This window comes from Phalacrocorax aristotelis, chromosome 3, assembly GCF_949628215.1.
Source record: "Phalacrocorax aristotelis chromosome 3, bGulAri2.1, whole genome shotgun sequence".
Taxonomy (NCBI): Eukaryota; Metazoa; Chordata; class Aves; order Suliformes; family Phalacrocoracidae; genus Phalacrocorax; species Phalacrocorax aristotelis.
Window position 1 is genome coordinate 117,771,252 of NC_134278.1, and position 27,236 is coordinate 117,798,487.

At 38.7% G+C, this 27,236-nt stretch overlaps 2 protein-coding genes across 4 annotated transcripts in view; both read right to left on the bottom strand.

Annotated features, from left to right (window-relative positions):
• The window catches only part of FEZ2 (fasciculation and elongation protein zeta 2), a 29,629-nt gene extending 18,310 nt beyond the window's left edge, over positions 1 to 11,319 (bottom strand). Inside the window, exons 1-5 of one of the 2 annotated variants that reach the window (XM_075089305.1) lie at positions 10,979 to 11,319; positions 9,237 to 9,345; positions 6,344 to 6,460; positions 4,786 to 4,930; positions 1,042 to 1,310 (exon numbers count right to left, since the gene is read on the bottom strand). In XM_075089305.1, the coding sequence (XP_074945406.1) occupies positions 1,042 to 1,310; positions 4,786 to 4,930; positions 6,344 to 6,460; positions 9,237 to 9,345; positions 10,979 to 11,211 (873 nt within the window). In that variant the 5' untranslated portion in view covers positions 11,212 to 11,319. The remainder of the gene's footprint in view (positions 1 to 1,041; positions 1,311 to 4,785; positions 4,931 to 6,343; positions 6,461 to 9,236; positions 9,346 to 10,978) is intronic. The other variant, XM_075089304.1, reaches the window with a different exon arrangement.
• A 2,068-nt stretch (positions 11,320 to 13,387) lies between these two features.
• Positions 13,388 to 27,236, bottom strand: part of CRIM1 (cysteine rich transmembrane BMP regulator 1) — a 194,278-nt gene continuing 180,429 nt past the window's right edge. For both annotated transcript variants that reach the window (XM_075089307.1, XM_075089306.1), the window contains 6 exons: positions 26,768 to 26,983; positions 24,843 to 25,064; positions 20,750 to 20,944; positions 19,626 to 19,748; positions 18,020 to 18,207; positions 13,388 to 16,306 (listed from right to left, as the gene is read on the bottom strand). In XM_075089307.1, coding sequence (XP_074945408.1) covers positions 16,130 to 16,306; positions 18,020 to 18,207; positions 19,626 to 19,748; positions 20,750 to 20,944; positions 24,843 to 25,064; positions 26,768 to 26,983 — 1,121 coding nt within the window. In that variant the 3' untranslated portion in view covers positions 13,388 to 16,129. The remainder of the gene's footprint in view (positions 16,307 to 18,019; positions 18,208 to 19,625; positions 19,749 to 20,749; positions 20,945 to 24,842; positions 25,065 to 26,767; positions 26,984 to 27,236) is intronic.

Below are 27,236 nucleotides of genomic sequence, written 5' to 3' on the forward strand. Positions count from 1 at the left end.
GATGACAATTTTGTATTGTTTTCCAGACATATACTTTCTTAAGAGTTCTTTAAACTTTGCTACATACACAAACACTTTCCATTAGGTGGACAAGATCAGAACTCCATTTGGGTTATATCACAGGTATCTTATTCTTCTAAGTTTAGAAATAGATTCTGAAGAACTCATGTCTCATTACAGTTGTTTACTCCTTATGTTTGAAAAACAAACCCACAAACCATCTGATGTCAAACTGAAGCATTCTTTCTGGGAGTTCGCCAAGACCTACAATACATTAACCACATTTTCTGCATCCTATAAGAGACATTAAGAAATTCTAACATTAATATCCCAGTTAAGTAATGTAAAATTATACTAGACAGGTAAGAAAGAAAAAATTGCATTGACAAGATAATAACCTAATTTCTTTCATTCTCTGGCTCCTACTATTCAAACTCTGTTTGAAAGACAATTTTCCTTTCATTGTTATGTTCTGTAAAGAATAAATTATCTCCTTCCTGTACACCTGTGCTACACTTTGGCCTCACCCCTGTCTCTCACTGGACATAGTAATTCTGCCACAGGTTTCAAGAGATTCAGGGTAAGGCTCTTACTTTTTTCCTACCTAAAAACCAACATTATCAACAAATATCTGTACAACTACACTAACAATAATACCGAAATTCTGTAAGACTAACAGTGGTACACACTAAAATTCACACAGTGAAATCAAACAGATAAATGAGTTTACCTACTGACAACAGAACACACAGCAGTACCTCCAAAGACAGTATGTTTTGCAAGAAAGGTATGCTAATTCCAGGCTAATTTGCAAAGAATAAAAAAATAAATCTTTTTTGAGTATAGGAAGAGTAAAGTGTTATGTAATCTTGTCCAAAAAAAAAATATATATCTCAATATGAAGTGCCTAAGCCTTGTCTGCAAATGAAGGCATAGAAGCAGGTGTACCAGGTATCTTGATATAATCTAGGACTACTACTTCCCATAGAAAAAAAAAAAAAAAAGAATATTTTGAATGTATAGTTACAAAAATTTTCTTACTGTTCCAGGCATATGACCTCTTTCTTGTTTGCCATTCTGAGGACTACCATTTTTCAGCTTCTTTTTCTTCTTTGCTGTTTCTTTGTGTTCTCTCTGTTTGTTTTGTACTTCGATGAGGACAGAAATGAAGCTGTTTTTCACTTCCTTTTCAAACTCCAACTCATCTCGTAGAGCCAACTGCTGTACCAGTTCCTCAGAATAATCCTTAATAGCAGTCTCAATTTCTTCTAGCAGTTCATTTAACTCAGCAACAGACAATCTTTTTACTCCTAAAAATAGTTCATATAAAAAAAGTAATCTGTCAAGATTTTAAGCATAAGAATGCTTGTAAGAATTACAAGAAAAAAACATTCAAATTTTTCAGAAAAAAAAATTCAATACCAGAACTACATAGAACAAAACAATGTTCCTCAAGGAATAAACACATCACAGAGGCAACTAGATTAGCAACAAAAAGATGGTTAAACTTTCTTCTTATTTATGAGAAATCTGAGATAACCTGCAAAAATGGACAGCATGAGCATGCTGTAGTTACGGAATCTGAAGTAAGTGCTAAATTTCTAATGCTAACACCTCTGTTAACTAAGACTTTCCACCTACACTCACTGTTCAAAGTAAAAGGTCTCTATATTTTCTGACACAACAACCAACACTTTAGCATTTCTAAAATCCTTGGAATTTTCTCCTGCAGTAATACAGAAACTATATGAGTGAGGGAATCTTCTTGCTAAGGTAGGCGTGTATATTAGTGAAAGCTTGCACCAAGCTTTTATGGTAACATTTTTAGATGCCTTTAATAGAAAAACAAACCAAAAAAATCCTTCAAATTTTCGTTGTGTAGGGACTGGCCTTGTAGTGCCTGAAACAAAGACCTAGATCGAAATTAGCTGACAGGCTCATTTCAGTCAAAAATAAGCATTAATACCTTTGAGAAAGCATGAGACTGAATTGGTCAAAGCTAAATCAGAGGCTTGTAAAATGTCAGTTTGGAAACCAAAAAATCCTCCAGGTTTGCATTTTAAAGGTACTATTGGGGCATGTGTTACAGAGAGTGAATTTATGACCAAGAAAGATGTTCTGAGGCTTGCTTGGGTTAAAAGCGAGCACATTCTTTGAGGACTGCTTTCCATTCCCAATCAAGTCTGACATACCTAGGAAGCTAGTAAGTCCCAGCAGTTGCTATATCAAAGATTATAATTTTCATTGGCATTTGTGAAACAGCTAGTCCTGGTTACACTGAAGGGTACAATCTGTTTAAGGACACTACATAGATGTTCGTAAGTATTTGGTTGCACTGTTTTAGTCTAAATGTCATGCCTAAAAAAATTGTCATATGGAAAATGCCTACAGAAAAATGTTGAAAAATACAAATAAGGCCAAACTGCAAAAAAAGTAGAGCTGTTAGAAGTATCAAAGGTAACAGGTGAAATGCGATTTTTCTCTCTTAAATTACAGCAGGGAGAACTGGTTGGAGAAAGTTTCTTGTCACTCACTCACTAAAGAAAAAGCAATGAAGCTTGTTAAGGCAATTCTCTGGCAAGAAGCCCCAGTTTTTCAGAGTAGCTTAGGCCTTAAACTCTGTTCAAACACTGTAATGGTACCTTACACTTAAGGAGCTAATTTTCAAGTAGTTTGAACCATCCATCACCTATCTTGTTGTTGAAACTATGCTAAGCACGTAGCATGCAGGTTATGGCCTCTACCTGTAACACAGATCTTGGCTGTGCTCGCAGTCATTGCACACACCACAGCAATAACTTTTTGCAAAGTCAACACTGGTTGTCATCAATAGCAAACAGCAACATGAACTCAAACACAAGCAGGGGGAAGAAAGGTAAATTCAGTGACAAATTATCTGGTGCTCTGTGGTTGCAAGTGCGGGACAGGCCTTACAGTCTGTGAAACTGAGTATATTCAGTGGTAATAATATATGAGCAAGTTCCGCATGCATTCAGTGCAAAGGACAGTCTAAAAAGCATAGGTTGCACCATTTTGTTTTTGTGAAAGATTAGAGAGAGCACCAGTGAGTCACAACACTTAAAGACCCAGCTTCACAGCCTAAGTAACAATTATTCCAATAACATACCTGCAGATTACCTAACTGCAATCCTGACTTGTTTATGATAGATCAGTTGTCATCAAAGCCTACAAAAGCACAACATAGGAACTACTCATCTGACGCAAGTGAGTGAAGACAGAGTAACTGAAATGCAGAAGATCACTTGGATTACATCTTAGATGTGCAGGCTAAAGGCCTCACCTGTGTAACCAGAGCTGTAACTCGTTTTATTTTTGGACTGTCTTAATACATGTGTTTTCCTGTCCAAGAAAAAAAGTAAACACAAGATTCGGCTTCCTGCTCTCAAACCTAAATGTGAACATCTTTTGTCTTATAAAAACCAGACAGTTTCTTGGAAAACCCTGCAACAATTTCAGAGAGATGCAGGCTAATTCTGAAGCAGCTTCATGCACAACAAAAGGTAGCAAAAGCTTTTCATAAAATAGTGACCCGAGAGACAGGAAAGCAAAGTTAAACTATCTGCTAAAGTAACTCAAGGCATTGTTCAGTCAGGGCTGACCTTTAGACCATAAAGATGCAACAGACAAGATAAACTCCTGGGGCACAGCAAAATAAGTATGCTATGAAATACCAAGCAAGCTTGATTAGCTCCAAAGCTAAGGACATATGGAACCGTCAGAAAAGCAGGAAGCCCTGCTGAGCAGGATACACTTTGCTTTCACATTCCTGAAGTTTATGAGTTGAGACAGAGAAAAGTCCAACCATGAATATGGGATCTCCTCCATAAACCTCAAGTGTAGCAGAAACCATAAGTCATGTCACACAAGGTCAGCCAGTTTTCTGAATCTTCTACACAATTTATACTGCTGACCCAGGCTACAGGAAAGAAAGCACCAAACTTTGTAAGAGGGACCAAAGCAGGAGGAACACCTAGCAAATATTCTTTGTGTTCCCATCACCTTCTAGAATTGATTTTGACAAATACACAGATGAAAAAAATCTCCATCATGAAACTGATTAATCACATGTTTCTTTTACATTCAGCCTACTACAATTGAACTATACATGCAATTTCTGCTTTCCTTTTGTATAGGGAAGAACAGATGATTCTGTTTGAGTAGAAGAAGATACAAAGGGGTTTTTTTTAACTTCTAAGCCTTTTGAAGAGGAATGGAAGGGGAGGAGAGAAAAATATACAAGGTCTTTATGGGGGAAAAAACCCAACCCCAACAGTTGCCTTATTTTTATGTTACTGTACACCAATATATGCTGCAGTGACTGAAACAGCAGCAAAGAAACACACCGTTTTCTTTATTTACTGCATAGCTTTTAAGAGCTTTAGCTAATCTTCTTAAACACAGTGCACTGGCCTCAAGAAAGTGTCTCACTTTAAAATATAGAAATTAATAAAGTTTAATAAAAATTATTGACTTACTACTTTACCTATGAAGGGACCTCATTCCAGTGAATGAAGCATCAGCATCTTTGCTTTAATTTAAAATTCTGAAAAAGTTTTATTCGTCTTCGAATGTATGAAAGCTGGCGAAGATAAGACTTCTATTTACATTCTAAATCTAGTTTATTCTTTCAGGGCATTTTGAAAATATTTTTGAATGCAGATATTTCATAAGAAGGACTTGCTATAAATCAAACACGGGGCAAACTTACCCTTTAAACTATTTTCAATAAGCGTAAGAGCAAAATACTAAATAAATATCACTTACTCTCTTCATAGCTGTTGTTCGTACTGGATCTCTTGAGGGTCTGTATTTCCTGGGAAAGTATGGAGAGCCGATCTGATTGGGTGGGTGTTTCATCATCTTCTGGATCAGGCGATTCCTGCATCATTTCCTCTATTTCTTCAATCACCTTCAAAAAATGAAAACCCTTATGAAAACCCTCCTGCATAAAAAACAGCCTGCAATTTGAAGCAAAGCTGTTAAGAGCATAAGGGTTTTTTTTTTTTTTTTTACTTTCAATTAGCAAAGATGCTGCTGGATGAAACTAATATCAAGACTACATGGAAGAGAAGCAACAAAATTTTACTGACATTTCCTCCCCATCCTTGCTCTCTGAGCAAGAATGAACTGAGAATAAGCCTACCTTTTCAAGGTAAATTGGAGATCTCACAACAAGCAGTGTGTTGAAACTACACAGTTATTTCTATGTGAAGGTACACATCGTTCTGCTTAAGAGAACTTCACCAAAGGGTGAGCTGGAATACCTTTCCTGAGTATTCAGTTGAAGGAAAACAAAGCAAAACCAAAAATCAATTACCCCTCCACCCCCCATTTCACTACACCTCTCTAAGGAAAAAAAAGAAAGGCTCTGAATAGCCTGAAAATCTATTGTGCTTATGAGACCTTTTATGAATTGATTCATCATAACCTGAAGCTGATTGACATCCCTGAGCCTAAGACCTGAGCCAGACAGTAAGTATGAGAACAGAAATCCTCTGCATAGAGAGCTTACTTTTCAGTATAGAAATGACCATATTTCTACAGGCTAAATTATTAACTGAACAGCTGACTAAATAATACAACAACTTTTACATGTTTAAAGGCTGTAGACAGTGTTGAGATTCATCTCACAGTAAAAAAAGAGCTGCGGCAGTTCAAGTAGTCCTGTCTCTTGTACTCTTAATAACCATGTTCATCAGAGTTCACAGTTACCATTTAAACAACAAGAAAATATATTATTGTGTTTGCTTACTAAAGCAGGATCTTAATGGACAGTCATTAACCTTACTCAGAAGAGCAATTTTCAATATCACTCTTCAAGAGTTTAACTTTTACTTAAGTTTAAGTAAATCCATGGACTTGGAAGAGAAGCCTTTAGACACTAAGTAATTTGAAAGCTTAGTAGCAGAACTGTTGATCTGCTCTCATATTAGGCAGAAACTTCAAAAAATTCTCACTAACCACAAAGCCACGTGATGTTATGAATGGTCATACAGTTATGCTGGAAAACTCTACAATACCGCTAATATTCTGAAAATATTTTTGCTTCTTAACTAACATATTTAATTTAGTAGTATTTCTGACTAATTCGTGGTAAGAAATGGGTAAAGATTTCGGAGACCCTGGACTATCAACCTCACCTGAAGCACTGGAATAGTTTTCAAATCTGAATGACTCAGTAATCTCACACATTATTATGAACCTAAATAAAGAACAATCAAGAAGCTTAGCTATGATGAACAGCAAGGAAGAAGAACAAAAAATACTTACAGACTAAAAGAAAATACTACACCAACAACACCGTCTTTACTGAACACTTTACCTGCTCTGCTGTGAAGAGTGGTTCATCATTGATGCAGGAGACAATGATAGAATGCATATCCAACTGTTCTCTCAGCTCTTCGTCATCTGACAGGTCAAGGTTCAAATTATCATTTACCTAGAACGCATGAAAACGTGTATTTATATAAATATATATACACACACAAAAATGTGTATATATATATAAAAAATACATGTACATATTAAAAAAAGGAACTAATATTGAATTTTAAGAATGAAACAGATTCCTTGTGCATAATAATGGAATCAATGATTCTTGCTGTCAAATATTTGGAAACCGAAGTACCTTAACTGAAATCAAGATGGCAATTGGAGAAAGTCAAAATAGCTGTCAGCCTTTAAAGTCTTTAAATACCCTCAACATATAAACACCATATAAATATACACCATCAAATTATGCTCATCCTTCACGACCAAAGACATACATACAGTAAAAGAAAATATTTAAGTCCCCTCATTTAAGTCAGGTATATTTTACTCTCACACAGTGATACATTCTAGTTTATTTACAAAGCGGTTTGCTTTTTCTGCACTTTGTCTATTACTAGATTCCAGCCAAACCAACCTAGAAAAGCGCCCCAGCCCCCAAAAGCTGCAACCCCTAACTTTTGAAGTTTTGAGTTTCATCGCTTTAACTGATCTTTGGGCTAATTCACAAGCATTAAGACTGGCTGTATAAAGTCCTTGGTCTCACTGTATCAGTTTTCAATTTTTGTTGTAATTCCTCCCATTTTTCCAGTTTCTTCAGAAACCTTTATAGTTTTTGGATTAATTTTGAAAATGCTACTCATAACCCCAGACAGCTAGCCTCTAAGGGAAAACATACAAATTGCATTTCTTCGGCCACCAGAATGAAGTCAAATGTCCGCTTTTTTCCAGAATCTAAATTCCAATAACCATGCAATTACAGGGCTCCACTAAGAGTATCTGTTCACCTACTGCCAAGATACATCCCAGTTTTGACATTCTTTAACATCTGTAGTCCTCAAATGTTTTTGCATGTATATAGGATTATGACAACAACTATGGGATAGTAAGCAAGGATAACAGTTTATCTAGAAGGAGGTCAGTTTCCCCTCCTGACAACTCCAGAAAAAAGATTTTGAGAGACTGTCAGAATATATTCTGATAATTTAGGCTGATGAACCACCTGACACAGCCCAAACCACAGCTGATGCCAAAAGGACTACCTGGCCTTCCACCCAGACACACTCCTTGCCTGTGTCTGACCTCACACTCCTACCAGGGAACGACTTGTTTAAAAGTCATCTAACAAAAATACAACAAGCAAGCAATTGTGCAATCCTGTTCCTTCTACCGCTGTGGAACACTTCCGCCGTCAGAGCCATTTAAAAATGTTCACAGACTTATGAATTGAACAAAGATCAGATGAATCAGCTTAGTTCACCTTACTTTTTTTTCCTACTAAAACAGGAAGAGAAATACTTTAAGCACAAGTCCAACAGCATATTATTAGTTTCAAACACATCAAGGAAGTGTTGCTTAGCTGTCAGTATTCACTGAAAGAAAGTTAAAGGAAGCTACTAGCTGGTCCATATGTGCTGTCACACATCCAGAAATACTGCTGAAACACAGAGAAGTGGGGAAAAAAGTATGTCAAATGCTCCCAAACAGATGGGCTTTACACATCAAAAGGCATGCCAGGTGGAGTGAAAGCTGAAAAAACTTGATATGTGTAATCCATAAACTGATTTTCCCTCTACTGGCAGCATACCTAAAATTCTTTCTAATCCAGCAACACAACTGTACGTAGTTCCTTCATAACTTCCTGCGAACAACTTACAAAAACTATATGAAACTTTTTTTTAATATTGAACTTAGTTCCTTATCAAGAAATCCATCAGTCTTCGAATCCATTTTTCGGTCACAGCATGGGGGATTTTAAGTCTTTTTACTTTAAATGTAAGGATTTGATTACTCTAAAACCACTTAGAAAATCTGAACACTCTAATAAAAATTAGAATAAACACAAGTCAAATTCAAGGGGTAGTCATCAGACTCAAACTGAGAGAGTGAGTTCCAAATAGCACCTTCCCCTGCTGAATCCCAAAGTATCCTCTTCAGCAGAACAGTCTTTGTTCCTGTGACAGTAAAAAGTAGCTATGGATTATAGAATAGATGGCAGAAGTCAGAACATTACCCTGTTCTCAGGTTACACACACAGTTATTTTTACAACATAACTAAACTTCACTATGTTTAACAGATAAGCCTCTTGTTTCCTCAGAAGACCTGGGAGATGGGAATTCTTCCTGAAGCATTTTAATCCACTTTTAAGAAGATCAGAGGACAACCCTTTCTACAAACCTATCTGAAGCTCTTCATTCCCTGCTCTCTCCCTAGACAACTATTCTACTTATTAAATAAGAAAAACAAACCAAAACAAACTCTTGCACTTCAGTATCTCCTGGGTCACCTTTCCTGTAAAAGAAACCACTTCAGTGTCTGACTGCAGAATTGAGAAGGACTTAAAAAACAGTCCACACTGCATTTACTACATCACACTACTCCTGCCTCTTTCCCTCTCTCCCTTACCCACGAGAGTGTTCAACATGAAACAGAGAGTAGAAAGATTCTGTGCGAAACAGTCTTTCATTTTACAATTTTTTCTGTCATGCTCTGGCTCTAATGAACATCCAAACTAACCCCAAATTATTCCAACCCAAGGAGATGCAAACATACATGAACAGCTGTTTGATTTTTGATTTTTAGAAACCTCTCATGTATAATGCCAAGCACTAAAAATATTTTAAGCCATTTAATAACAACACTCTTTTATACCAATACAAATTGTTTTATCTCCCTGCTGAGTATAAAAGATCCAAACAGGATATTTTTGCTAATCAGAACTTACCCCTTTTTCTGAAAGGTTCAGTGTTGGCAAATGCAAAGCCCTGGTGTGGGAAGATTTCCAGTCAACTGGCATTACGTTACCATAATTATCAGTCAAAGCATTCCAAATCCTGGAGAGAGTAATAAAAGAATGAAAATGCAGACCTTAAAACAAGCAGCAACTGATCAGCAGTAAACATTTTTGTAATGATGATATGTTTCTATGAACAACTATTTTTCCCTCCCTGAATATTAATCTACAAGTTACTGACAATATTTTTATAATGTTTTGAAGCTAAGAGAAAATATTTCTGGATAAACATAATTTATTTCCCTTTTTAAACCAACAACGTATGCACAGTGGTGAAATACAACAATGCAATGAAGAGACAGCTTCATCACTAATTATATAACCATACTTAAAATTTTTTTGGGGGAAGGGGGGGAGGGCGGATGAGTCTTTCCTTTAATGAAGTTTGAGCTCAGCTATAAATTCCATTCCTAGTGTTGCTCCTGTTTTCCTTGCCTTTTGCACATTAGTATCAGGAATTAGCAGAGGCTGACTAGCAAATTCTGAGCCAAATCTTTCTTTCGTGCATGTTCTTTGCATTATTCTGTGATAAACTGAAAGAATTATACTAAAATTTTCCAAGAATTTAATTTTATCCAGAGGTACTCTTGCTGAGCTCAGCCCATCACTTGTGCCTACAGTTGATCTTAACCGTGTCCAACCTCTCTGGCTGCACTAGAGGCTTACATGTGCAGTGCTATTCTGGTATCGTTCAGATTTTGAAACAGAGCAGCCCTGTTAGCAGGCTGCTGCCTCAACTCAGCTAACAAACCCTGCCTCTAAGCTGTGGGTGCATGTTTGGCACGGTTGCCTAGCTAGCCCAGAGGAGGTCAGAGAAATGGCTGAGCCAGACACAGAAGGGCAGACAGAGCCTCATCACTGCACAACATGCCTCCGATTCATGGTTCTTTGCACTTACCTCACTGTTTATGCCATAGATATCTAGTGTTTTGCTAACACGTTTTTTTCCTTCTCTTAGCATAAGACACAGGATTTAGTTACCTCAAAGAAAAATTGCAGTATTTTTAATGAAGATAAGCTGACTGAAATTTACTGTAAAATAACAAGTAGAAGTACTTGCAAAGCAATGTTAAAAACAGGAAAGCAGCATGGATCAGAAAGGCTCTACTGCTCAGGGGAAAAACCAATTATCACAGCTGCAGATGAGACTTTATTCTCCATCTTCTTTCCGTGCTTCCCACGGTTAATTTCAGACACTGAAACAACGTGCAATTTTGCCAGAAGCTAAACAAACACTACTCTCAGTCACTCTGCATTCTAGAACAGCTACTTCTTCCTGCGCCGGAGGCACGGGGCACTGGGAGGCTCGCACGCTTCCCCGGCCGTTAGGGCATTAAAACCAGAAGGCTGGACGGCAGAGCCGCGCGGCGGCCGGGCCGCCCCTGGGCCGCCAGCCGCTGCGTGCCCGCCCGCCCGTCCCCGGGTGCGGGGGGGGAAAGGCTTCAACTCCCGCAGCCCACAGGCGCTGCTGGGTCGCGGCGAGAGGCAGCCCCCGGCCAGAAGGCCGAGGGGCAGCGTCTTCGCAGGGCAGGGCTACCGAGCGACGGCGCCCGCGCTGCCGCCGGCTCCGCTCCCTGCCCCGGCCCCGCCTGTCCCCTCAGCCCGGGCCTCCCCCTCGGGCGGCCCGGCCACCGCCGCTCCCTCTCCGTGACACCCGCCCGGCCCGCACTCACTCGTCGTCCTGCAGGGCGCTCTGCTCCGTGAGGGGCCGCAGCGGAACGCGGATCTCGCCGCCGCCAGCCCGGGCCTGTGGGGGCTCGAAGCAGAGGGACAACTTCGCCCCCAAATCCCCACCGCCCCAGCCGCCTTTGTCGCGGGCAGCCTCGGGGCCGCTCCCCGCGGAGGGCTGGAAGCCAGAGAAGTCTTGCCAATCGCCCGGGTCTCGCTGCGAGGCCGCCGCCGCCATAGCCGCCACCGCAGCTGGGAGACGCCGGGCTGCGCGGCCCCGCCCGCGGCTCGCGGCGGTGCGCGCTCCCGGCGGCGCGCGCGCTGCCGGCGCCTCCGGCGGGGCGGGGCGGGGCGGGGCGGGCGGTGGCGGCGGGAGGCGGGGCGGGCGGTGGCGGCGGGAGGCGGGGCGGGAGGCGGTGGCGGCGGGAGGCGGGGCGGGAGGCGGTGGCGGCGGGAGGCGGGGCGGGAGGCGGTGGCGGCGGGAGGCGGCGCGGTGGCAGCGGCGGGCCTGGCGGTGACCGCCGGCATCGCTCCGAGCCGCCCCACCGGGCGCGTCTCCGTGCGCGGAGAGCGACAGCCGCGGGCCCGAGGCCGCTGCTTTTGAGGCAGCGAGTAGGGGCAGTTCACGGGGAGGGGAAAGGGGAAGGAGGGACGTTTGCAGTAGTTTCACTGTGACCGGGGGACGGCGCCCGTTTGGGCTGTCCGTTTTCTGTCCGACTTAGTGTCGGAGGTGCTTGGTTTGTACTAGCACGGCCCCTCCCGTGCCCTTCCTTTGCTGGTTTATGTTGTGCTGTTACGTGCAATACCGTATGACAGGCTTTTTCGTATTTTAAAAATTATTTATATGTATGCATATAAATAATATAAAATTTATATATTTTTAGATTTTATTTTTTTTAAGCCACTGCAAACTTTCGATATCCTGCAGCATGTAGCAAGAATTGTCTCAGCTCAACTTCTTCAATCTGTTTTGAGCCTCCTTTAAGTTTCTTTTCGTACTTCCTACTTGGTATTTGGAAGGAGACACAGTGAGCGGAAAATTCATTCCCTGTCAAGCATCTGTGTGCCACTGAGCTATTTAAAGACCTTAGTTTTATCCCACGCAGTTACAGCTTTTTCAAGCTGACAAACCTGGTGGTACATAGGCGTTCCAAACGGGATCCCTTCCGACACTGGGAGTGGGGCAAAGGAGGCCAGGACTGCTTTGTTCCATTGTGGACACTCTGTTGGTTCATACATTAGCACAATGATGTTTCTGTTCCATTCTGATGAAAAAGCAAAATGTTTGCAGGAAGAATTTGAAAAGGCTGTTCTAGAAGACAAAGTCTTCCATAGCCATAGTCTTGGAAGGAGCGAAAATGCTGGAACAGGTAACTAGCAAGGGAGAGGATATTACTGGCAATTCAGCATATATAAATGTACAGGGATGCACAAAAATACCGATCTATCCTAGTCGAAGTCAGCTATGGGCTTTGCAGCAGCTGTTACTACTTGGGTGTTCTGGATTATTGTGCTAGCTCTGCAGGAACATGGACTCAGTGGTCAGCAGCAATCCAAACAGCAAATACAATGCTATTTCCAGGGTGTACCATGTTTGAACAACGTGGTCATTTTCAGTGCCTTTCCCCTTGACCTAAAAGGGATATAATAGAATGGGAAGGTTGGCCAGAAGGTGTGGAACAGCTCCCAGAGAATCATCCTGGGCTTTTCAGCACAGTAAAAATGGGGAGAAGATACAAGTCTCTAAATTAATGGGTGGCATATAGATACTGATTCACTGCTGCTTTGAATGCACAAAGGAAGGGATATGAAATGAAACCACCAAGGGGTAGGTTCAAATAAAGAAAAGGAGGCAGTTTTTCACGCAGCAAATCGTTAAGCTGGAAAAAAATTCTTGCCTCAGGAAGTTATGTACCAGAACTTTGCATCAAGTCCTTTAATTTACAAATTAATAGAAGAAAACAATATTATAGGCTAATAGGTAAATGAGTAATCTGTGGCTCAGGAAGTCCTCAAAATGCAAATTCTGATTCCACACATGTTCCATAGGGCCTCATCTCACAGCCCCGTATGATTGATTATGGCCCTACGGCAGATGGACTCAACGGCAGGGCAGAGGCATAACTTCATGTCCGAGAGATTGCTCTTTACTGGATGCTGAAACCGTTTGGAATTCCACAAATCCCTCTAACGTGAAAATTCCTTACTGTAAACCCCAGAACTTTCTGTAACTGCGAACTGTTCCCTCCCCACAGTATTTTCTGAACTGCTCTGATCTAAGTTCAGCAGGACTATAATATGAATTCCTACTTCCAGGGGAAAAAAACTCACCATAGTATCAAGATATAAACTAACGTCTCAAGGACCAGCGTATGGAAGTAATAAATATGAAAACTTAAGAAAATATGCATCAATAGGTTTAAAATTTTTTATTGTGCTGCCAAGAGCCAAATTACAAGAAACCGCCTTACAGTTAAAAAAGTAAACAAGCAATCTGCTGAACCGAGTGCACTCCAAGTGCCACATATGCAATCTATTTTTCAGAAAATTATATCTGTATTTCTCTTACAAGAGCACAACAGGAACCAAAGTAAAAGAGTGTAATGGATACAGCACATAGGATAAATCATATCTTTAAAATAATAATAATAAAATAATAATAATAAAAAACATTTTACACCATGTCCTATATCCTGCTAATATTTTCAGAATATGGCCTTGATTGTAAAACAAAAGCAAGCATTTACAATTTCTGGATAAAGACTGCTTACTCTTATGCAAGGAATGGCTGTTTTGTCTTGACAAAATCTTTGTAGTAACTGGAAAGAAACATCTCTGTTTCAATATCAGATTGAGTACAAAACACTGGGGAGACTACATTTTTTCTTATTGGTGGTTGGAGACTGAAGTTATATAAGCAGAAAAAATGTTGACCCTTAATGAAACACCTATTTTTTTCTTTGATGCAAACAGCTAGAACACCTTTTTGATATTCTAAAACAAAAAAATTGTTAATCTTCAGATTAATAAATTAGGTCATTATAATAATAAATTAGGGTTTTTTTTTTTTTCAGTTTTAAAGTTCAGCAACCTCTGACCAAGTATTTACAACAATACTTGAGAGTTCCTTTACAAAAAATACATTTTCTTTTCACATTAAGCATACTGGGTATCTGTGTCTCTTATGACAAGCATTTGTAAAAGAAAAAAAGGCAATGCACAAATGGGTAATTAGTATAAAAGTGCCAAGACCTGTTTGGAAAGTTAACATTGTATTATACAGTCAGAGTTATAAATGAGGCAAGCTACAACAAAGTTCCAGCTTAATGTGGACAATATTCCAGTAGTTGTTTCAAACAATTGTTTGAAAAAAAAAACAAACACCAAAGAGAAAGAAAGAAAGAAAAAAAAGAAAATCCAGGAGCCGTTGGTGTTATTCTATGGAGCTGATTAGTGCTGCATGTATATTGTCATCAGTGTCTCTAGCCAATGCATTCATTAAAAAGCCTTTTTAAGGCTAAGCAGGAAAAGAAAAATAAGAAACACCCTGAAATGTAGCAAGTAGCAAGAGCAACGCTTACTGCTATAATCGTGCACGTACTGTACACACGCAAACACAAGAGTGCACACACACACACACGCGCGCGCAAACACTTTCAAATCAAATCAAACTGTAGGTAGAATGAGATGCTCTTTTCTTGTCTTTCCTAAACTCACAAGCGATTAAGCATTGATATGGAATGCCTGTTTATCTGTTTCTGCTCTGGGTAAAATCTCTCTCAGATAAAAATACATTCAACAAGAAAAAAAAATAGAAAAAATATATACTGTATACATAGTATTTTATATATACAGTATATATATGTATAGTGTATATGCACATGCACGTATATATACATATGTATACCTACGTGCATTTGTATATACATATATATACACAAACATACAAATACTTTTTGTTGTTTTTAGCATAATTATATTTACATAAATATTCCTATAATGCTAAAGTTTAAAGAAGCATGATCTCCTTTTTTTCTGAGCTTCAAAAAAGGTGCTTGAGTAATATACAATTAAAATTAAGCAGCTTCCTAGCATGGAAGTAGTTTCTAAATCTGCATACCAGTAAATAAGAACATCAACAAGAAAAAAACAACAACCTTAAAACAGTCTCTTTTTTACTCTCTTGTAAGCAAGAGCTTTGTCCAACAAAAATATTTTTCCTTCTCCTGTATGAACAACCAGAGATTGATATAAAATAACAAAACAAAACCACAACAGACAAAACAAACAAACAAAAGCCCCTGGAACTGCATGGTGTTCTTGACTTTTCCTTCCTTCCTTCAATACTGCTGTCAGAAGATCCAGTGCTCATATCAGGAATTACTTAGGCCTCAGTCATTTGCTAACTCTGCCAAAGTCTGGCTAATCTAGCCAATCAGCTTTGAAGAAAACAAAAATAAAAACAAAAAGCAGCACAAGGTATAATTTTATACATCCTTAATAAACCCACCCTTTATTTTCTGCCATAACCTTTTCCTTGCTGTTTCATTAACTACTGCAGCTTCTCATCATATAGAAAAATATTTGCAGCTACACCACACCTGTGATGTGACAATTCTGTTCTAGGAGTATATTACTGTAGCAACAGCTGGAAAAAAAATCAGACCTTTTCGTATTTTTTTTTCACCTGGGGTTAGGCTTTGCTGCAACAGATGCAATTTCAGAGCAACAAGAAAAATCACTATCCTGCTGCTCAGCAGTATCCTTTATTCATTTTCTTCTCCAGCCAAGCATGACCAGCTTCTCCGAAGTTTCCTTTTGCCTCATTGCCTACCCCTAGCCCCTGATTCCCCCTCCCAAAAAACCTCTACAGCTATGTTACAAGCAAATACATCTTAACAAGTTTTAAAACTTTGGTTCTAAGAAAACACTTGGTCAGTTATCTCAAGGAAAAGTGGGAATGCTTTTTCTGGCACATTGCAGGAGTCAGAGCTCATCCCAGTAAGGTCTTAGAGCTGTACATGTAGTCACAAATCCAATACAATCCACTAAGCAAGTGCACAATTCTAGTTTTATTTTAATAGCAGACTTAGTGTCTTTCTCTCTCTCTCTCTCTCTCTCTCTCTCTCTCAAATCCTTGGTAAGGGTGCAATTCTTCAAACTGTTTGATAGAAATTATCTGCCTGTAGGTTGTTCTGTTTCTGCATGCTGTAAAATCCGCTGTATCTTGAATCTGGGTCTGCAATTCTTAACATTCTCTGAGAACTGTCCACCTGGACCATGGTACCTTTCTTGCAGTCCACATATACCAGTTGATTGTTCAGGCAAGAAGGCTGTTAAAACAGAAAAGGAATATTGAATCAGTTTTAAAAAGTTTGTATTTCACCCATTATTAAAAAAAGGTTTATGGTTCAAGTCCATAAGCACGAAACAAAATCAAATCGGCAATGAAGAGCCTGGACTTTTGCTAAACTTGGTAAAGGCTTATGCCAGGTGCAATAACAGCCCGACACCCTCCTCTGAATCACCATTTTTCATCTTCTGAATGGAGCTCCTGTATTCCTTGTATTCCCATATCCAGTCCTACTATTCCTCTGTTTGAGAACCCTTCAACTGAAAGATTCTGCAGCTGAGAGGAAGGTGAGACAGTGCTGGGTGCACACTACCTTAAATACTTATGGGCTAAGCACAAACGAGGACAGGCAGTGAGCATACTCTATGGATACATATGAAGTTAGTGACAATGCTCACACTGTAGGCATGCTACAAATCTTAAAAATTCCAGTTTCCACTGGTGTAACTTCTTTTTCCAAGATGTAAATCAGAAGGGTTTTTATTACTAAAAGTTTACATTCAGCACCCCTTATCACAAAAAGGTTTTTTTTTCCCAGATATTTATTACAAAACATTATTGTAAAACGAAGTATTTGAGGGAAGTTATGTTTCATAAGTAAAAAAGTACATAGAATTATTGGTTATAGTTCCACAGTTAGAAAGTTGTGATTTTCACTTCAGCTTCAACTATTTTATCACATAGCAGCCTTTCTGAGAGTTTAGGAGTGAATACATTAGAGTTAAACAATGAATTTTTAAATGCATTCCTTAAGAAATTCAGAAACTGGTATCGCTTACTTGTCTTGAAAGACTGGAAGTAGAATAATACCAATTCTTCATGCTTCCTATTTAATTACAATTGAATTCAATTTTATGCTCTGACAATATTTGTAAGTTTTGATAAAGACTTTTTTTTTTTAAAAGCTCTGCAGTGACAAAAAGAATATGGGCACTTATTTTTTAAAGATACTGTATTCTTTTTCTATGTGGAACTGAAGAAAAGATGCCGTCAAAATGTGTTCCAACTATGGACAAAGTCTGATTAGAACTAGGAAATGTAAGTGGGATACACTGGGGAACTGATAAAAATGGCATTTGAATATGGAGTAAGGGCTTAGTCTGCTGATGGAACTGTTACTCAAAACAAAACAGTGCTCTTTTCACTGTTCATTTCCAAGCTACCTGCTTCTTCCTTTTTTTGGTAGTCTCAGAATACTTAGTAGGTAGATATTTCCTGAGATCTCTCTGAAAAAATCCCAGAACCATATGATACTTTTATTAGAAAATGTGATGAACACTACTAGTACATACAGTACCTGATATTGGACAATACTTTTAAAGTGGATGAAAGTTAAGAAAGCAAAAATATTCTTGTACTAGTTTCACTGCAGAAAAGAACATTTTGTGTATTTACCTACACGTATACAGAGTTGGGTATTTTTTAGAATTTTTTTTTGCCGAACGTGATTTCTATCTAGTGACAACTCGTTACTGTATGGAGCAGGAAATGTTTTCGTTTGATAGTCAAAAAAAGCATTTAGGAGACTAAATCAATGCCAACAGACTGACTGGTATAAAATGACTTAAGACATAAAGAGGAAATAATTTAAGAGAGTTCAGATGATGTGAACTCAATTTCATCCTACACAATATTCTGGTTAATCTTGTTTTCCAAAAAAGTAAAAGCCTGGAAACAGACATAAACACGGCACCTTTGTTGGAGCTTTGTAGCAGGACACTGGAATCCACTGCTTTTTCTGATTGACGAGCAGAAGGACAATGATCAGTAACAGCGCTATCATGATTGGAATTGTCACCAAGGTAACAGAGCTAACCGACGCATCTTTACTTGGGTGCGGTCCACTGCCACTTCTGTACTCTCCCTGAAGATGACTCATGTCTGCAAGGCAAATGTGAGCATTTGTTAGTAATTACAGACGGGCCTTGACCATAAAGAAGAACATAATTATCAAAGTCCCAGTTGTGGATCTTTTCACTCACATGAATTTGGACTTTCTCTCCTGAAATGCCACCTTATTCACACAAATTAGAATAACTGAAAGGCCGTATCTTATACAGTGACTACATTAGCCGGGAAAAACATAACAAGCAAGTCTGACAATAACCTCTTAGCTCAGTTGCATTTGCATCATCTTATCTGATCAGAACAAAATTCCCACTTGTAAAAAAATAACCCCCCCCAAACCCCAAACAAAACAAAAAAAAACCAAAACAAAAAACATCAACGAAATCAGCCTGTGTTTCTATGCTAAGGAAAACCTGGAAGTCTTAAGGTGAAAGCCTGTGGTGTTTTTTTTGTTTGCTTTTTAAAAACTGGTAAGATGATTCTGATGTGTATGCTCTCTCCTTTGTTGAGAACGTACTACAATACTTTCACCACTCAGCCTGTGAAAACAGACTGCTGGCACTCTACTAGACTGTAGCAAGTTTTGCATGTAATTGCAAAGAAAAGTAATTTTCGATGACATATACAACATTCCCACACAGTTTGCAGTGTGTGTTTGTAATCCCCAGCCAGGGTAGTTGCAAGCCAGCTAGTAATGCTTCTGAGAAATGAAATGCTGTAATTAGAAAAGCATAAGCTTACAATTTTGTAAAGCAATTACAGTTTATGTATCCTTTCTCCTAGACACCAAACAATAGTATGCTATGAGATCATCCTTTGGTTTAAAAAAAAAAAAACAACAAGCTTAGGTAATCTTTCAATTAGAAAAGGTTAACAAAGACCGTGTCGTAGAGTATTTCTCCTACACCATAATAACGATTTCAGCACAGTTTTAAACAAAAGATGGATTTACATCCTTGGATAACTTTATCAGCCCTATGTCATTGTGCTTGTGAGGTGTTTTTTTGTCTATGATACATGTTAAGTTGTGGTAGATGTTTTCCTGGTTTTGTTTATCAGTATAAGAATGTCAGTTGGATCAAAGGAAGGTCTATCGACTCCGGTGGCCTGACAACTGCCTGCTTTCTAGCTTTTGTATCAGAAAAGACACTGCAGAATCCCTCATTCATCATTTTATCGCATTCTTAATTTTATAGAACTCCATCATAGCAACACAGATGTTTCTTCCAAGCTGAAGAGGGAATGATAATGAGACCAAATAGCATAAATATAGTTTAATAGACTGACTCATCTTTACTCAACGCAAAATGCATGTAAGAGTTCCGCAATGAAGAATATTCTCAGATAATCACCTTTTCAAAGCATTACACAGGTGCTACCTGAATAGAACAAGTAGATGCATTAAAACATGGGGAATAAACACAGTTAGCCCAGTTTATATCAGATCTTACCTCTGTGAGTGTGGATGATATCATTTTCATTTGGTGTTGGCCAGTTTGGTACTTCTAGTTCAATGTCTCCTCGATGATTTGTCTTCTCAATGGGGATGTTAGTAGGTTCAGGTACATACATCTCTGTAAAATCAGGTAAATGTATTTCACAAATTACAGGCTGCTTAACTTCCCAGTGCTACTCTGAATTCAGAAAATATATTGGCCATCTGCAGTGCTTGTTGGTCCTGTGAATCCCTTCATTTGTTTCAGAATTTTCACCATTACTAGTCTGGGATTTTGTTTTAAAACCTGTTTCATATTGTATATGGGATACACGTGTGCTGCCATTATCATTATCCTAACGTGAATGGGATGATAAAGTCGTGTGGACAAATTTGCTTTTGAAAATACCATTTCAGAATACACACTTCACTACGGCCTTGCTCCTTTGTGATACTAAACCACAAAAATACCAAGGGAAGGCTACACCTTCCCAGTTGATACGTAAACTGTCACTATTGGTTTCTTTGCCTTCCTCTTTTTGTAGTCCTCAAAGTAGGAGGACTGCAGAAGGGGGTACGGCTGAATCTCCCCAGTTGTCCTGTCAGAAGTAGTTACCAGCTGACTGAACAAGATGAACAAGCTCCTGCAGAAGTCAGTCAGGACTAGTAAAAAAAAACCAGTTGCAATTCTTACACCCCTTGTGTCCATAGCTAAGAAAGTTTCCTATTACTTTTAAGCAAAAGTTAAAATGATAATTAAAGCAATGCAATACTTGAAAAGTAACGAAGAGACTTGGAAAGGACAGAAATATTAATCACTGACAGAATTTGCAGAGATGCAAGAATATTCATTGTCCTACTTCACAAATATATTTCCATAACTTTGTGAAGGGACAGGACAGAGCAGGGACAAGCAACTAATTTTTGGGTTCACAGTTCTCAGAATAAGTAAAATTCAAGCTATATATTTGCACAATGTGCCCATCTGTTAAGAATATTAATTTTCCTGAAGTCTAAATGTCTGCTGGCTTCTAGATTCTGTTCAAACATTGACTGACGTTCAAAAGCCAATTAAAACCACATTATTATCAGTGCTGGAAAACTAGCATTACGATAATCTGTGTTGTCACGTCACATTACCTGGACACATGGGACAGCAGCTCCCCTCCACATTGATGGGTTCAGCACAAGGGAGGGGTGGGCAGCTGACAGTGGAGCAGAGGGTCTGACCCTGCAGGCAGTAGCAGTGCGTGCAGCTGTCAATGTCCCAGCGTTCCTCATCTGCGTATGTTTTTCCATTGAAGTGGCAAACCACTTTCTTTGGAACTGTATCTTCTGTTGAAGGAAAACAGAGTGGCGTGATCATGCAGTAATGGCCAATTACACACAAATCTGATTTATTCCCCACACACAAAAGTGAAACAATAGCTACAAAGAAATCCCAGCTGTAATTAAAAGACCCTCTCCACATTTTCTAGAAAAATCTGTGTTATAAGTGTCATTTTTGCTCCTTTATGAAGTACATAATTAGACTGGGCTGCTTCTCCTCATTTTCCTCATGCGAGAGGCTGAAGGATGAATGATTGGGACATAGAATGACGATATCAAAAGGGCTGTGAAAATTAAGAAAAATTGATTTTTTAATGTTTGGGTGTTTGAGACTGCCAACTCTTCCTCCTCCCTGTTTCCTAGTAAATCCTATTTAGCTAAGAAAAAACCCAGACTACCTACATTTCTAATTACTAAGGCTCAAGAAAGATTAACTCAGTCTGGAATACTTCAAGAAAAGATTAGGCTGGACGCCAAGAAGGATGAAGCAACTCTCAGGTGAGATAACTAGAAGGGCTTAGACTTTTTATTATGATGAAACTGATTTGAAGAGGATATGATCATTACCTATATTTCCCACCAATGGAAAACCCCAGGAAAAGGGTAATAACCAAACTCAGTACATTTTTTTTCACAGTTAGTATTATATATATTGGAAATCTGCGTGTTCCTAACCCTCAGGAAAACGTGAAGTTTCAGGACACCTTTCCCAAAGGCTGAGAGCTGTAAAACGAACAACTTTTCAGATAGATTTTGACACAGCACGCAATAGGGACCTGACTTGATGAAGCAAGTAGCTCTTAAGAAAACACTTAAAAGAAGCATTACACTTTCTGCCTAAGCATTCATTACACCATTTTTTTTAATGCTGCATCCTACAGAAGCCTTTCAGGTGGTCTGCAGTATATCTTCCGTTTCACTGAGAAGACAGTCATGAATTGCTTAGCCTAGGATGTTTTTTGCTACTATAGCACTTAATAGATAATAAAAATAAAACAACGGAGCAGAACCTCCACAAGCCAAGCAACACCTCATTTTCATCTTAGCTTCTTGTTACCTTTTTTTCTTAGAGGCAGAAATTATTATGATGAAACCTGATGATGACATGAATTTTCAGATTAAGCATATGCATGAGATAACAATGAAATCACAAAGTAACTGCTTAAGCTGTCAGAGAAATACCGGTTTAACATTCACACAGATGACATATCTGAATATGTCAGTTAGAATTACATCCCAAATATAAACAAAAAGCCTTGTTAAATAATTTGGCCATCAGAACAGCTTTTAATTTATGGCAACGTAACAGACTGACATCATCCGGAATAACAAGGTTAGCGGTCAGCAGACCAGTGCAACGGATCTGGACAGAGTAAATTCAAATGCAAAAGGAGACCAGCAAGGAGTACCATTACGTAAATACTAATGGAATTATCTGAAAAGTGTAAATGTTCCTTGGTATGGGTATCCTGTGGCTTCCATGGCTTTAAGTATGGGTCCCAACCTCTCCAAGTAGAAGATTTTGTAAATGAATATGGGGTGGACATGGGAAAGGAAGAGTGGGAGAAAAAGGTGTCTACAAGCTGCAAAAAACACATTAGGTTCTTCCATAGATGACTTGCATGTTGGCATATAGAGCCAGTGGAGCCCTGTGTTGGTCAGAAAGTAGATACGCTTGGGGAGAGAGTGAGGTGCACAGCCTGAGCAGTCCTCTGCTGCTCATTACCTAAAGCTGAGCACTCTGGGTTGGTTTACTCCTGAAAGTGCTACCTTGCCCCGCTCAGGACAGCTTCTTCAACTCAGCAGCTGGCTTGGCTGGAACAGTCCTTTAACTTGCTCAGGCTTTTGTAAGTTTGTAAAGAACACATCAATTTGATACATTACATGTTTTTTAGAAGACTGAACAAGGGTAAAATCACAATAGCAGTGTTGTACCTTTGAACCTTGAGAAGAAACTTTTAAGTCCTAAGCAAGTATTATCCTGTGTGCGCCTCCCATTTTGGTGTCAATCTCCATGCAAGTATAAGCACAGGAAGAAGATGAATGCCACACCACCACCAAGTGCTCAAGGACGGCGGAAACAAGGGAGACTTGCAGTAGGAAACCCACATACACATATGCAGTTCAGAATACCGTGCCTAGCTCTACCGTTCTCTCAGATTTCCTCTAGCTGCACCAGTAAATCAATCTCATCCGGTGAACAAACCATTGCTCTGTTTTCCACAGAAGACTAATCTTATCTCTAATCAAATAGATATCCCTTTATCCGCTCTAGAATAGAAGGTTATCTTTCCAAATTAATCTTTCTTTGCATGAGAAAGAAGAATGTTGAACACACAGGATGAATTTGAGGATTCAGATGAACAACAAGGCATCCAAGGCCTGTAAAATTTTGAATTTGAATCTATACTAACTTGTTAACTTGCATTAACCGGATCTGGATCCAGAATAAAATACAGTGCTTAAACACTGCATAATTTTTGACATTCCAATAAATAAGGAAGGCCTGTTTCCACAGAGTTTGCCTAATAAACATTTTATCAACTATTACATGAAAGTAGTAAGGAAGAATCTGTACAAAGACGTGCCTCACAGTTCTCAAGAAATGAAGAGTAAAACAATAAGAACCAGAAAGATAAAAATTAAATGCATTACCTCACTCCTCTTACAGGCAAGAGTTCACAGAAACCATTAAAAAAGTAAGTTTCCATGAATTTCAGTTATGTAGGCCACAAAACATACTGACAACATAGTACAGCTTAGATTAATAAAATGTATCGTCATTGAAAGTCTTCATATGTGGGCCCTAATTAAAATCTGGCTTCTGTATTTCGTATTGCTGAGCAGTTGCCACTAAAAAAAATTAGGTTTCTACAGCTCACACATTTCAGTATTTGCAATATTGTGCAACTATATGGGATTTAAAGTGAATTAGTTAAAGCCATATCTACATGTTGTGCGTATATATTTGCAAACCTGACATGCAAGGTGTAGGCACAAAGTTCTAGATGTTTTATTTTTATCGTTCACGGCACTCTATCTCCCCCTACTTCTTTTGGAAATGAAGGTTACAGTAAGTTCTGAATGCTTTCAAGGAATGCTACAATGACTTAATTTCAGTAAGTTCATCATACAATTCTTCTCTATCAGCAGCTTCCATTCTACAGTCTTTGGACTTATTGTGAACTCACAAAGAAGTAATCTGTAAATAAATAGACCTATTCAAAAGACAATGAAAAAGTGATCAGGAATCTCAAATTCCACAGCTTTAAAAATGTCTGGCAATTTTCACTGTCTACAGCATCCACCTGCTTCAACTCCAAATTAAAAACCAGTGAGTGGCCGTTAATTCTTATGCATTTTTAGTATTTTAAAAAATTTATTTTCTCTATTTTTTTCTCCAATAGGTTATTTTACCTCTTCTATAACTATCTTTAATGACCTTCCTATTTTTTTCCTGTGTTTTAATTTAGATGCCTTATCAACACTTCTCTATTCTGTGAAATTTCATAATGCTTCAACTTATCTTCTGCAGTCATAATTAATATTTTCCTCATATTATCACATATCTTCACATACCATACATGTTACCTGGCAGATTTTCCTTTAAATAAAACAATTTTTGTGAAATGTTTTCATCTAGTAAGGTATATTACCAAGTTTTCAGGAGAATGTCCTCTCAAGTTTGTAGGCAGTGACATTTATATCTTCCTGCACTTCTATCTCAAAACCACAAACCATGATCCTCAAAGTTCCCTATGCAGATTTCACTCTCCAGTTCAACTGAAGGCACGAACTGCATCTCCCCGACACAGGGAAAACATATTTCAATTTGGAAATACAGCTTTTTTCCCTTATTCCCGAGAAGGGAACAGCGAGTTATCAACTATTTTTATTTGCTCACCAATACAGTAAGGACAACATTGTCCCTTTCTCAAAACAGGTCTCTCACAGGATACCGGTGGGCAAGACTCAGAGTAGCATCTAATCACACCATCCATGCAAATGCAGCTGGTGCAGACATTGGGCTTCCAGGACTCAGCTGTCAGAAAAATATCTCCTTCGTCATTTTTGCAATAACTGGGCATGCTCTCATTGCTTGATGAAGAGGGCTGAAGAGGCTCATCTGTAAATATAAACAGATTAAGTTATTTAACTTACAGTAGCTAACTTATTTCTTATTTCCACAGAGGCTTCAGTCTTCAAGAACACAATGGAATTGTAACACATTGGCTCACTACAGAAGAACTAGGAGGACAAAGCCTTACACGTGATGAGGATCTCATGATGAGCTCTAGAATAAAGTTTATGTAGATCTTTATTGAGTTTACTCAAATAAAACAAAAAGAAAAAAAATGAAAAGAGAAGAAAGGACAGCAAAGTGAAAAACAATCACCATCAGAAGCAGCCCTTCAGAAAGCCAGTCTGAATGCTCGAACTGAATGGTATATAGGAATTCACCTTAAATTAGAGATTAAATTTTAAATCTAAAATTTGAATCCCAGCTTCTGCCATGTCAGTTCAATTCCTTGAATGATGCAAAGTGAAAAGTTGTTATGCTGCTGTCGCCTTCACTACCGGACTTATATGAGCTAATTATAAGCTGTTGAGAAACAAATGGAACTTGATTGGGCTTCAGCTTGATGCCAGTAGGTCTGCTTTAATTCTCATGCCCACACATGGGGGAGACACACTTCTGCAATGAAGCTGTATCTTAACAGACATTATGCATCAAGAAATATGACTGTATGTGCAGAGAACATACAACAAAAGGAGAAGAAAAAAAAGGATTCATAAGTACAGTCAGATCAGGTTCTCAATCTAACTGCTTAAGTTATGAGACTAAGCTCCTTATATAGTCAGTAAGGAAAGATCAGCTCCTCCAAACGGTATTTTGAAGTCAGGCATATGTTCACTGTTAATAATGAGAAAAACACAAGTCAGGAGAACTGGCTAAATCCTTTACGTAAAATATTTTGTCACGGAAAAAAAACAACCCACCCAAAAAACCAACAAACACCAAACACCCTGTAGAAGAAATGGCAAAACCTAACTTTTTTCTTTTTTCCTAAAGTAAAAGTTTTAGATTTTGTTTTTAATAAAGACAAACATTTTCTCAGTGAGTTTACATAAAATTCACAGGTTTGGACTAAATTTCCACTGCAATAACCACCCCCCCAGCCATTTGCTATGTAAAATAGGAATTCACGTTAATTTATAATTGCACCTCTTTCCTCAGGGGAAAGCAAATCCTGTTATCTTCCTGATATTGTAAGGCAGTCTAGGAGGAATCTGGCACACCTGCTGGACTGGAATGCTTTGATCTTACTCAGTTTTCTTTAAGTCACTCTCAAATCATAACAGGTAAAGGTAAAAGCAAACAGAAGTAGTTCTGAGACCAAATCCCAAATAGACAAAATAGTAATAAAAATGTTCATAGAAACCAAGGCATGTAGAAAGGAGAAGAAACAAGCCTGTATCTGCCTAGCACTCTGACTACTTTTGAAGTTTCTCTAATCCTGCATGTTTCGATAAACAAGCTAGCTTATATTTCATAAACCTTCCAACTAAGGATTCTGGTTCTCATGCAACCCTTACATTATTAGGCAGCCTTCAAAGATGTTCAAACTTCAGGGCCACATACAGGAGACCTCTTGCATACAGTCAAGTTTTGCAGTTGAAATAGAGGACTGCAGGCTCCCACTCCAAACTGCTAAAGAGCAAAGGCACCACCGCAACCAACTGTGCACATACCGAAACATTCAATTTCACACCATACATCCTCAGGTCAAGAAAGGACTCTGATGAAAGCTGGTTGTCAGTATATACCTGGGCACTGTGGACAGCAGGAGTCCTGTGTGCGGGTGGGGCTTTGACAAAGAAGAGGTGGGCAGACTTCAGTCTCACACAGGACACGTCCACTGTGGCATGTACATTGTGTGCAAGAATCAATATTCCATGTCTCGCCTTCTACAAAATATTCCCCACCAGGAGCATGACAGATCGATGGACTGGTGATCTCTGGCTTCTGCACAATTATTTCATCTGGGAAAAACAGAATTGGAAGACAGGCAAAATCAGCTGTGACTCTAATGATTAACAAATGGACCCAAGATTAATAATTTCTGTTATTACTGAAAATACTAGGAATAATGTATCCAGCTATAAATATATCTTAGTGAGACTGTTTCGACTTTGTCACCTGCATCTCATGTAAAATGGGAAAAATATAAACAAGAAACAATTTGAGAATCAGTCTGAATAAATGCTAGTTAGTATAAATCAGAGAGAACTTGAA